The sequence below is a fragment of the Xiphophorus maculatus genome, chromosome 5, assembly GCF_002775205.1.
Source record: "Xiphophorus maculatus strain JP 163 A chromosome 5, X_maculatus-5.0-male, whole genome shotgun sequence".
In the NCBI taxonomy this organism is placed as follows: Eukaryota; Metazoa; Chordata; class Actinopteri; order Cyprinodontiformes; family Poeciliidae; genus Xiphophorus; species Xiphophorus maculatus.
Genome location: NC_036447.1, coordinates 20,834,835 through 20,846,820, shown reverse-complemented (window position 1 = coordinate 20,846,820; position 11,986 = coordinate 20,834,835). Strand labels below are relative to the sequence as shown.

Sequence of the window (11,986 nt, the reverse complement as noted above, 5' to 3'; positions counted from 1 at the left end):
GGGTTTTTTTTGTTTTTTATATAAATCCAACACCGTGACATTACATGACACTTTATTTAAAATACAAAATAACATCATATAGGGAGACTTTTACACACAATACATACAGGCAAGACTAGTTTTCTAAGAGTCCTGTTTTAAAGGAGGACGGGGTCACAATCGGTTCCTACTGAAATCGTCGGGGGGTTTTTCTTCCATCTGCGTTTCAGCCAGATGTTGTGGCGAACTCTGGCTTCTGGGGCGTCTCGCCTTCACTGGCAGTACTTGAGATGCATATGTGGCACTGGGTTTCTATGGTAACTGACATGGGTTGTGCTGGCTGCATTGGTAACAAACACCCCTGAGAAAGTAGAGAAAGTATTCGGACTGATTCTGGGACGTCCCGCTCTGTGCCTGTGGTGATATTAGTCACTGGCAGTGCTGCTCTACTTGTCCTGATTATCCACCTCTCTCTCTCTCTTTCTCCTGCCGTTGTTTTTGTAGCTGTGTTACAGTGCAACATGGAAGCAGAACTAGGAACTTTGTTTTTATGGAAATAATCCTACTCATCCGGTCTCTCTCTGACTGATCCGATCAAACATGGCGGCGCTGTCGTCGATGTCTCAATTCTCAGCCGAGGCGCGTCGCTCGAAACTCTCCACCAGAGCCCCAGCGTGGGATGGTTACCACTTGTTACCTTCTGAGATGTTCATCATCTTTAGTGTATTTAATGTGGGTGTTTTCTGAGAGGGGGAACGGGTCTTTCTCTTCCCCTCGATTGTCTCACACCTCCTCTGGATCCATGGGACCCTCGGCGCCCTGCGGGGCGTCGGAGTGGAGCCGCAGGATGGGCTTGTTGCACATGGGGCACACGCTGCGAATCTCCAGCCACTTGAGCAGGCACCTGGGAGGAGGAAACACAGGAGCAGTGTGTTTACTGCAGCAGTTCGTTCCCGCTTGAACGGTGGTTTTGTTCAAGAGATGAAGAAAAGGCATTTAAATGGAATATTGAGACAAAAACAAATAATGCCAATCTTGCACTAGAGTTTAAGTGGGTAAATATTTTTTCTTGCAAAGTTTTGATCAAAAATTTACACACTCTGTCTACAAATTTCCGCTCCTTGGAAACAATCATGATTAATCAATTATTGATATGATCGTCAACTAATTTAGTAATCGATTAATCATTTGCACACGGACTAAAAAAAAAAAGATGAAAATTGTCAAAAGAACAACTCCATAAGACCAGTACTTGAAACAAAACTGCACAGAAAATTTATAAATTTTGCATTTAAGATAAAAACCTTCTTTGTAAATATGTTCTACCCAGAACTCCTCGGGTGTTTCACCTTTAGCTTCACCTGGTACAAATTCAGTACAAAAAAAAATGATTAAGCACATCCATTTATTAACAGATTAATCAAAAAATAAATAATTATTAGTGTTTAGTAAAGAAATGCATCTTAGGCAATAAAATGTGCATTGTATTTAAAAAAGGAAATGAATAATTTGTGTCTTTTAATGTATTTCTAATATTGTATTTAAAAAAAAAAAGCTGAACTGGTTAAATGAAAAATCTGCAGAATGTGCCTTTTTTTCAAAATCCAGTCAGAATAATCAATAGAATAATTGACAGAGTAATCGATTACAAAAAGAATAGTTACAACTATGTTATAAATATTAAATATTTAACCAGTCGGGCTCTATTACCAGTTATTACCCAATCATGAAATGACAATGCTGAGGCTGGTTTCTGATTCTGCAGAGCCCTAAATCGCTGTTTCGCTCTATTTTTGGCTTCTGGACAAGCTTGGATCGGTTAAAACCTGGAGGAAACCTCAAATTTAAATTCACAAAAATCCCAGTTTAATCTAACTTCATTCTGTTTGGGATAATAACCTTGTGGAAACCTCACACTGGTGTTCCGCCAACTTCTGGTTTATGACAAGCTTGAGCCTGGGTTGTTCCAGGACTTAGACCAATCTTCTTTGACACAGTTTGGCTCAGATGGTTGGAACCAGGATGTTCCGACGGGTCGTCCAGATTGGTCAGACTAACATTTAGATTTTACACAGCTCCTCTACCATTCAGTTCCTTATATATCACCATGCCAAGCTTAGAATAAGCTAAAAAAAATCATGGAGACAAGTCCCTCTATCCCTACTGATAGTCTGTTAGGCTGGCAAAATAAAACGTGGCTTTGAAATGCATCAAAACATCCGACTGACAGATCTGTAACTCCAGTCTCTCGAAGTCAGGTCAGATGCTGTGATGAGGAAGTACGCCGTTCATTTATGTGAATGCGTGCGGCAGAGCCTGAACGGTCCGAGGCGCTCGGTTCATCAAAAGCCTCTGGAAAAAAACATTTTGAAACGCTGCAGCATGTTCTGAAATCATCCCTCATATTTTCAATCATTCGTCCACATTCACAGCTGCACTGGAAATGGTGCTCACTGATTTTAACTGTCAATAAGTCGTCGGGCTTGTTTTTTTACATTTTTTTTCTATTTTCTGAAATCAAGTGTTTACAAAGATAGGAGAACGAGATATAAAATGTAGCCTAATTATTTGACTCAAACAACGAGCATCTCATTATGACCAATAACATAGAGGGACATCAAAGTTTCAGCAGAAGTCTGTTGTATGAGAAAATTATGTTGTTTCACCTGTTTATTCGTCTTATAATGGTTTAGCCTTCGAATAAAGAGAAGGCTAAACCGAAGAAAATGAGAATCTGACATATTTTAGTTGTCAAACCACTGTCAGAAACAGACAGGAGTCTCTGCTTATTAGGGGAATGGAAATGCAAACAGATCTGACATATGACATCACATAGGTCAGGTGTGGCCAAAGAGCGGCCCGGGAGCTATTAGTGACCCTTGGACTAATTTTCCCAAACCGCAGTTCAAGAATGATACAAATTGTAGAACCATGTCTACCCGAAGACCTTTACTGAAAAGCCGATTTTGATGCATCCAAATCAGCTTTTACTGAATTAATGAGACTTGACTATAAATGTAGAAAGCATTCTGAAAAAACGGTGACCCAAATTCTCTTCTTACAACTGAGAACGGAGCTAATCTCTCCAGAAGCCCTTAGAGCTCAGCAACACTCACTTCTTGTGAAATGCATGTGAACACGGACACACGCCCAGTTCGTCTCGGGTCCTGAATTCCTCCAGGCACACGGCGCAAGTTTGCTGCATCGACAGAAACAGAGCGGGTTAGTTTAAGGTAAAAGAAGGACAAAACATTCCTCAGCGTGCCACGGAGAGCATCATGTACTTCGGTTCTTGAACGGCACGGTTGTCTCTTTCGAACCAGAGGGCCATATGTTTCCTCATTTCACAGTAATTTCATTTATCTCTAATGAACAAACAGGCCGTTGTTGAGAAATTGCGATCTTGCTTTGTTTCCAAGCAACAGGACCAGTTGGACACATAAATACATTTTTAAAAAATGTTTCCCTGAAAACATATAAATGTGCTTTCTCCAAGCATCTAGAAATTGTACCACAACCTTCTGGTATGTTGAGGTTCGAATTTAAAGACAATTCAAAATTGTTTCATTGTTCTGGATTTTGGGAATCAAAATTATTCTGTTAATTCGTTTCCCTAATTAAACTGAAAATACATTTTAACAGCTATTATACATTTCTATGCTGAAATGTTTTTTAATTGATCTCAGATGATATTATGACCTTAAATGTTGTCATTAGCAATAAGAGGAAAACCACTCTAATTAACAGAAATATCAGCTTTAAAACACAAGTGTGTGTATAATAACTTCACTTAGTGAACGAAGTGACTAAAATCAAGGAATTTTTCAATAATATTCTAAATGGTCGAAAATGACTGCATGTATGTACACTGTAGATGTATGTGCACTGCTGTCATTGCAACAGTCACACATAGTGCAGACGCGTTCGCATTGACCTTATTTAAAGGCATCTCCACCCTCATTAATGCAGTACGGCCAACTAATCACGCCTGAAAGGAAAAGCTGATCGAGTTAACCCGACTAAACAAACGCACCCAGCTCATAATGGATCATCTGAGCTCTTGTGGAAAAGTATTCTGGCTAAAATAAAATGTCATTGTTAAAAAAAAAGAAGAAAAAAAAAGTCAAGCTTTTACGGAAAACGGGACTCACTCCGAGAAGGCTCAGCTTCTTGCTGGCTCCTTTCAGCACCACCTGCAGTGAAGAGAGCGAGGAGAAAATGTTGGATGTTTTCTTTAAAGCTCTTCTCATTCTTCCAGTTCATTCTCCCAGTGGAGGAGCCACGAGCTCAATGCAGAGAGCTAAGAGGGTTTTTCCTCACACAGTCACTTCCTTTTACCTCTTTCACACATTTGATGAAAACCAGCGAGTAAATACTGACACACAGGTGGAGTCAAGGCCATCTATAAAAAGTGCAACACGGTGGACTTCCATGAATTTATAACATCCTTCAGAAACCTTGTAGGCCTGAAACATTTGACTAATTCAGTAATTGATTAATCGCTAACTGGAATATGCAGACTCGAAAAAAGGACATTTGATGAAGAAACAACAGTCAGTGCAGCAATTAAGCTAAAACTGTACAAAAAATAAATAAATAGCCCTGATTTTGTAAATATGTTCTACCCAGGACTTCTTAAATGGCACTTTTAACTTTTTCAGCTGAGCTTTTCGCATGTGGATGTTGGAACTGCAGTCGCATCCTCTGTAATAACTGATCAAGCATTCGCTTAAGGAATGCGACAATGTTGCACTTTAGGAAATAAAATGTTTATTTTCTTGTTGAAGACAGAATTAAACTGTCTATTTGGAGCTTTATTTCTAACATTTTAGAAAAAAAAAAGGTTTAAGCGATTAAATGACAAAATCTGCCGAATGTGCCAATTTTTTATCGGATTAACCGTCATAATAATCAATTACTGATATAATCGGCAGTCGTAGCCGTACATCCTTGCGTTACACAGTCCCCCACAGTGACAGGTGTGGGTGTGACGTACCTCGTTGTAGCTGAACTGCTCCCTGGTTCCTTGCTGTTTTAACCTGAGGGAGACACAAGAGAGGATAACGCCGCCGTCTGCACAGTGACAACTGCATCAGGGGAGAAACGGGCTCTAAATATGACAGGTTTACACTGAAATGTGTTCGGTTCAGTCAAAGCAGACGTAAATCGCAAGGCTAACTGTCAATTCATGAGGCTTGTTCAGAAGCTCTTTAATAAAGTTAAAAGCAGAAGAGATCAGCCGTCATGCGTCGATTAAAGATGTAGGGAGGGTTGGTGTTGGGTTCCACCCGGCCAGACTTTCTCCTCTTGTATCATCCTGCTCGTCAAAAGGAGGAAAGTGGGGTGAGCGTTACAATACAAGCTGTCAACTAAAAGGTATATTTGTTGGTTCTCCTCGTAAAGCTGTATTAAAAGCCTTTAAAAGGTTTTAGATTTTGCAGTAGTCTGACCTTTTGCTAAAAAATATTGAGCAAAATCTTTAAGTTGAGTCATTTATTTTGTAGAAATCCCATATAAAGAATAAATATTTCAACAAAATCACCAGTGGCCCAATTTATGTAAGAATCAATTTCTAAATAAATATTACTGAGCCCATTTTTTATGCTTTATTTTCGTCTTCTTCTTTTTGAGTTTATTAAGAGTTTCTAGGAAATTCCCCTTCAGTAATCCACGGCTTTCAGTTTTCCTGAGGCACAAATAAAGAGAATAGAGATTATGGGGGAGTTATAGTACCATGTATTAAAATAGGGAATGCTAATAATTATGTCACTTGTGATTTTGTCAAAGCCGATTATTTTTTAACATACCCAAAGGGGAAAAAAAAGGTATTCATATTAAAGGTTAAATATTTGCCTGTGTTTCTTTGAATTTGTAGGTCTTTTGCACATCTTTTACCAGGTCGGGCAACAAATCTTCTCAGGTCTGGGTCTGAAGAAAGTTCCAGAGGTTTAGCATCTGTTTTGAAGCAGGTAGTGAAAGGAAAGACGAGGTAATGCTGTGCTCAGATCGGAAACTCTGAATTTTCAAGTCAAACTAAATGAAATTCCTCCACAGAAGGTTGAAAGCTTCTCACCACCGCTGATCTCAAAGCCCAATATGGCTGCTGTCTATATTAAACGTAGGACAAGCAGCAGAAAAAGCAGAAGTCATAGTGCCGTTCAGCCTGTCTCTGAAAATGCCGCTGCACCGTTAAAATAAAATAAAATGGAAAGGTTTTTTATTTTTATCTGATCATGGAGCACAACAGCTTTAAAATCCCACTGCTTTTCCCTCTTAACTGGATCACAGTTTTTGTTGGGTCTCATTTCCAGATCCAAATGTTGACTTCAGAGGGTAACAAGAACACACCAGTATTTGAGAGGTTGGTCCCATTACAATGACATTTCCCTGTATAATCATTAATATAAAAATAAATGCTTATATAGGTTGTACTATGCAGTTATTTTTAGGTAGAAAGAAAATTGAGAGTAAAACCCTTCCATGAACCTACCTAAGCTGGAAGTGTAATTCAGATGATGGCCTCTAGGTGCTTGTTCCGGCCCAGTGTTGGTAAACTCCCTCAATTTCTAAACATCTCTGAAAGAACATGGAGCTCTTTTTTTCTGCATGTCTAATTACCAAACCACCTAGTTTTAGTGTGCTCATGTAGTTTTTAGTCAACGGTGTTTGCAAATGTAAAATAGGCTTCAGTAATGATTTTGGGGAAAGATTTCAGATACTAAATCAATTCCTTTTTAAGGAAATCAAACATTTTAATTCTTTTTTTCAGACCAGACTGAGATTCTGAAAAAGCTCAACATAGGTCTCATCTGATTAGCAGTTCCAGGTAAATTTACAGCATACAGTACACACACACACACACCCACACACACACACATAACTAAGGGCATAAAAGACCGGTTAACCTAACATAGATATTTTTGAACTGTGTGAGGAAGCCAGAATACCCAGAAAGAATCCACACAGGAACGCCGTGTGGCAAAGAACCCCAAAGTCAAACACTAACGACTTTCATGCTAGTAATGTACCACCCACACACCTAAGCAAATGTCTCTTTTCTGGGTTTTGGAAGATAACTAGTATGGCATGTTGTCTTGTATTTCCTGTTCTGGGGACATGATGAGAGAAACGGCAATCTCTCATCATGTCACATTTTTATGGCAGCAGGGAAAATAAATTGGGAAACACAATTTAGAGTCTGGAGACATTCAAAATGACCAAAAAAAGTAAATTATGGCTTGGCGGCATTAGCTTCATCTAATACACTGGAATGTCTGAGGTGGCAATAAATGTTGCACAGATGATTATTAAAAATAAATAGTTCTGTTTGTGGAATTATTTGTTTTTAATAAATTAATATGATGAAGTTAATGGTTTTTTTATGCAAAAAGAAAATATGTAAAACACTTTATTCAGCTACCAGCAATGTCAATATACATGAAGGATGTCGTTTGTGCATAAACATATTGAGAAACAGTCGCATAACTAGTTTATATACAGCAATTGTGGTTTTTTTTCTTTTGTTTTCTTTTTGTTTCTTTAATACTTCTCTAATATCTTTTTTTGGCCTGGCTTCCTCCTCATCAAATTTGTCGCCAGCTTTGTCTTTCTGCCCTCTGGGGCCGGACAGGTGTCGGTTAGTGGCTTTCAGAGACAGCAGCTGCCTGCTCCGTCTGAAAGTAACACAGACGTGCGCAGAAAGCGAGAAAACCGAGGCAGCAGGGATGTGGCTGAACATCAAAGGACGAGGTGAAAGGTCTCAACTTGCTAAGTTCATGCAAATCCACCTGCAGAGTTGGTGAGAAATAATTTGCTAACGAGCAACAAACGAACCCGAATTTGGTCACTTAGAGGCTTAAATGCTCGTTATTTGAGGAAAAGGTTACAAACATAAAATAGCAGGTTTTGATTCTAGTGGAGAGAATCAAAACCATTGAGAAGTTGGTTTACATCCATTCTAAAAATATTTACTTAATTAGTCTTCTTCTTTTCATCTGGTTTAGCCAAATCTATTTTCAGTCTGATTCTTCTCCCAGTTACTGGACGAACGACCTTACCTGAAAAGGTAGCAGCAGAAGATGAGGCTGAGCATGAAGACGAAGAGGCCGATGCCCAGGACGATGACATAGACGTTGAGGGGGAGGTGGTAGATGTCAGACGTCATGCTGCAGTAGTGTTCAGAGCGATGAAAACTCAAACCACAAAGGCATCCTGCCAAGAAGAGCGTTCAAATGCACAAGTTTGTCACTCGGCGCGTTTATGAAGCCAAAGCTTTCCCTTGTTCTTTTGTCGTTTCAAATGAGTAACTGCAACCTGCTATGTCACTTTTTAAAAATATGTTTCTGCATATGTTTACTGTATTAAAACTGACATTTTGTTGCCTTTATCAACAGAAACATTGAAATAAACATGCTTTCTGCAGCAACTGTTTCCTCACAATCTTTGTGAGAAGCTCCTTTAGTGTTTCTAAAGTGAGCCATACCATAGTTGGATTACAAAGACCCACAATAGAGTTGCACATTACTAGAAATAGAGCAAAAATGTGATGATGTTGTTGACCATTTACAAAAAAATAATAAACAAAAACTGGTGTACTCATTGCAAACGTAGCATAAAGATGGTGATTTGCGGTTCACAATACAGATTGTTTCCATCCAAGCAACATTGTTTTTTGAAAAGTCGGTTCTGGTAAAAGTGAGCAAATGGATCCACAATATCGATAATATTGATACCAAGCCTGTATCGGTATTGTTACAATATCAGTGTGATAAGATCAATACTTTAGTTTCAGATTCCTTCTTGAAATTTTTATTTATTTTGGTATTCTAGTTCCTCAACTGAACCGCAAAGAAGATTTTTATTTGAATTATTCTCAATCTATAAAACAATACACACAAGTTTAGACTAAAGTATTAGTTGGGCTTTAACAAAGTAATTCAAAAGAGAAACCACAATAACTCACAAAGGTCAGAAGTTTGATATAATACTTAGATAATGAGTATCGGGGTCGGGAATACGGGCCCTATCAGATTGATACCAAAATAAGCACACCTGTAGCATTGGCCCTTATCTGGCATTTCAATGAAGAAAAAAGATAGTTTCTCATCGAATTTACCAGAGGATCTCAAAGCCCTCCTGAAACAATACGACATTAGCAACGCAAAGACGATAAATTAACAAATCAGCCTAAAACCTAAAACACCAGAGTCCACCAACAACAGATCCCCGTCCGCTTGGTGCTGACGGGCACAAAACGTCTTGTGGGTTTAAACGCAACACGCAGGTGTGTCCGGGGAGCTGCGCCTGACACTGCGGTGGCAACTGAGGCGCTCGCAGGATTGAGCTTTAATTGCCTGTGACCAAGACAAACATGAAGGATGGACAGCACTTCTGTCACGACACCATCTGTTCCACAGAATCTTCCGAGATGACTGGCAGAGTGTGAGTGCAGGCGTGTGCGGGGGTGTGTGTCAGAGTGTGTGGGGGAGGCCGTGTGGTTGGGATTTGTTGCTGAGGAAGTGGGGGTGTGCTAAATAGAACGTACTCTTAGGGGGGGAAAAAAAAGCACCATTTGGTCAAACCGTAGAGGAGGAAGCCCCACTTCCACAGACCACATGTGTTCCTATTAATTTGCTGTACAGGATGCTGTTTGCCAGCCTCTAAGTGACCATGTGTCACTCTTTACAGTGAGGGAATGGGTCCAGCTTGCAGGCTGTGGGCAGGGGGGGTGAGTTTGTCATGGCACGGGGCAGGTTAGGAGATTTATGAGGGTACGGGGTCAAGTAGGGACATCCGAAGGGAGCGTCAGACATTACACAGTTTTAAACGAATATACATTGCGTGTACAGAAAACCAATGACATACAGATAGTGATCAGTTTGAGATTATCGGACATATAAAGTGGGAAAAATATCAATGTTTAATATTTTTACAGCAGATTTTGGGGAGAGGATATTTTGTGTTCTTAGGAACAAATATGTCAAGATTACATTTTAAGGGTTAATCCATGTGAACGGTGTGAAGGTTTGGTTTGGTTTGGCATGCTTTTAGCAGCTGGTGTACGGTAACTGGACCAAGCCAAGCTGATATGACCCAGTTAATCAGGCGGGCAGGTAGCCTGCAGTCCGCTGCCTTACACAGTTTTAAACGGATGTACAGTTTGTGACATGCGGTTCTTATGTTTTCCAACTGTAGTTCTAAAATAACATTAGTTTTATTAGAGTACCAACGACGCTCCTTTGGTTTCCACAACATGGCCATTAAAGTTTCTTAGGGTGTTTTTGTGACTGAAAATATTTCCAAACAGCCAAATGTGTCTGTCTTATAGTTTTTCTTTCTGAGCCAACCGACCTGCAGTGTGCAACTTAAGACAACAGGTACCAGAAAGTAATAACAAGAGAGGTTTAAAATATCCTTGAATTCAGCTTTATCACACGCATATTACTTCCTGCTTTGTTTCAATCTCGTCAGTCAAGTCTGCGGACTGCCACCAACTCGCGTGTATTTACTGGTCGGCGGTGAAATCCACTCACTTACCGTTACACCATTGGAATGGTTGCATGAAATTCGACTCCCAAGCAGGCAGCAGTGAATTCAGGGCCCTGTCAGGAGAAGAGACTGGAGAAACGCCAGAAGCAGTGGATCCGGAGTCTCAGATGCCGTAATTTGTTTCTTTCTTAGCGAAGGTTTCTCTCCCTGACCTGGATCTTTGCGTTAGCTCCTTCAGAAACAAGTCATGGGAGATTTTCAGAGTCCAGAAATCCTCGGGAGGTGTGGTTCTTTTTTGTTGTTGTTGTTGGCTCAGCAGTCTGGGCTGCACAGCATTCTCCCAAATCTGGATCAACCACTCCGGGTTGAGTTGAGGCGGCAAAGATTTGGGTCTGGGGACCTCAGATGTTTCTGAATGATGTCACCAAAGGAGAGAGAAGAAGAAAACAAAGAAACATGGCTGAGAACAAACAGCAGCAGAGGCCTGGTGAAACGAGTGAGGACTTGTTATTGTAAAAAAAAAAAAAGAAGCCAAAACCTCACTGAATCATAAACAACAAGCAGCTTGCGAACAGGAAATACTCACATTTCTAACAGGGAGAAGGGGAAAGAGCCTCCTTGACTTCACTTTGCGTCACTTTGCGGTGTCGTCTCCTCTCTCCCCCCAGCCACCACAACCTCTCACCAGTTACAATGGCATCCAGCGTTAAAATGACAAATCCTCAACCCTCAACGAAGGCAATAATCCAACATTAATCTGCGCTGTTGTCTTCCTCCTATAAAGCAGCTTTTTCTAACAGGGGATTTTCACAAGTCTCACCCCCTCTTCGGTCTCCTCTTCCCCCAGTTCTCCGATCTTGCAGTCGGTGCTCCTCCTCGGCGACGAAGGCAGCGATGTTCTCCTTCTCCAAGAGCAAACAAAGTGAGGACAGCTCCATGCAGTCACCAGCACTCCTCTATAGCTGCTGTGTGTTTGTGTGACACTCGGAGAAGATACGTGCGTGTGTTTTGTTTGTGCGTAGGGAGGGGGGATCCTACTCTCCCTCTAACCATCTGCTCCTTCGATTAAGAAAAGACGGAGAGAAGAGAAAAAAAAAATCTGAGACAAAGGGCGGAGTGTGTTTGTCAGCCCCTCGCACCTCCAGCTGGCTTTGTCATGGCAGACTTCTCCCCCTCTTTGCTCCCTTTTTTTTCAGTCCATAATGGTGCCTGCAGTTTGCCTTTTCCCCCCTCTTCTTTCCTCTCCCTCGCTCCTCTCTCTTGCTGCTCTGCTTCGGGTTTGTAAACAGATCTCTGCTCATGTGACCAGCCGTTTTGCCTCGCAACTCTCTTCTCCGTCAGCCCTCCCTCGCAGCCTCCGTCCTCCAATCTGCAGGCGGAGGCCAGCCAGAATGAGCCAGACGCTGACGAATGGGGGGCGCCTGCGAGCACGGCGTGCGTGCGTGCGTGCGTTTTTGCGTTTCTCGTCCACCCCTCCACCACTCTCCCTCCTCCATACACTCCCATGCATATATGTGTG

The 11,986-nt window shown here is 41.0% G+C and overlaps 1 protein-coding gene across 1 annotated transcript; it reads right to left on the bottom strand.

Annotated features, from left to right (window-relative positions):
- Window positions 1-35: 35 nt before the first annotated feature.
- On the bottom strand, window positions 36-11,799 carry LOC102231404 (RING finger protein 122-like). Its single transcript, XM_005797213.3, has 7 exons — window positions 11,054-11,799; window positions 10,516-10,878; window positions 8,037-8,190; window positions 4,976-5,018; window positions 4,131-4,172; window positions 3,096-3,178; window positions 36-883 (listed from the first exon to the last, which is right to left on the bottom strand). The coding sequence occupies exons 2-7, from the start codon at window positions 10,538-10,540 to the stop codon at window positions 763-765; spliced, it is 468 nt and encodes a 155-aa protein (XP_005797270.1). The 5' UTR covers window positions 10,541-10,878; window positions 11,054-11,799; the 3' UTR covers window positions 36-762.
- Between the last annotated feature and the right edge of the window lie 187 nt (window positions 11,800-11,986).

Bases quoted from the DNA above. Each gene is read 5' to 3' on its own strand.
- LOC102231404 (XM_005797213.3), bottom strand. From the start codon at position 10,540: ATGCAACCATTCCAATGGTGTAACG. The intron at 3,179-4,130 runs GTGAGTCCCGTT...CTGTCGATGCAG, and splicing joins AGAAGCTGAGCCTTCTCGGA to CAAACTTGCGCCGTGTGCCT. The intron at 884-3,095 runs GTGAGTGTTGCT...TCCTCCTCCCAG, and splicing joins TCACATGCATTTCACAAGAA to GTGCCTGCTCAAGTGGCTGG.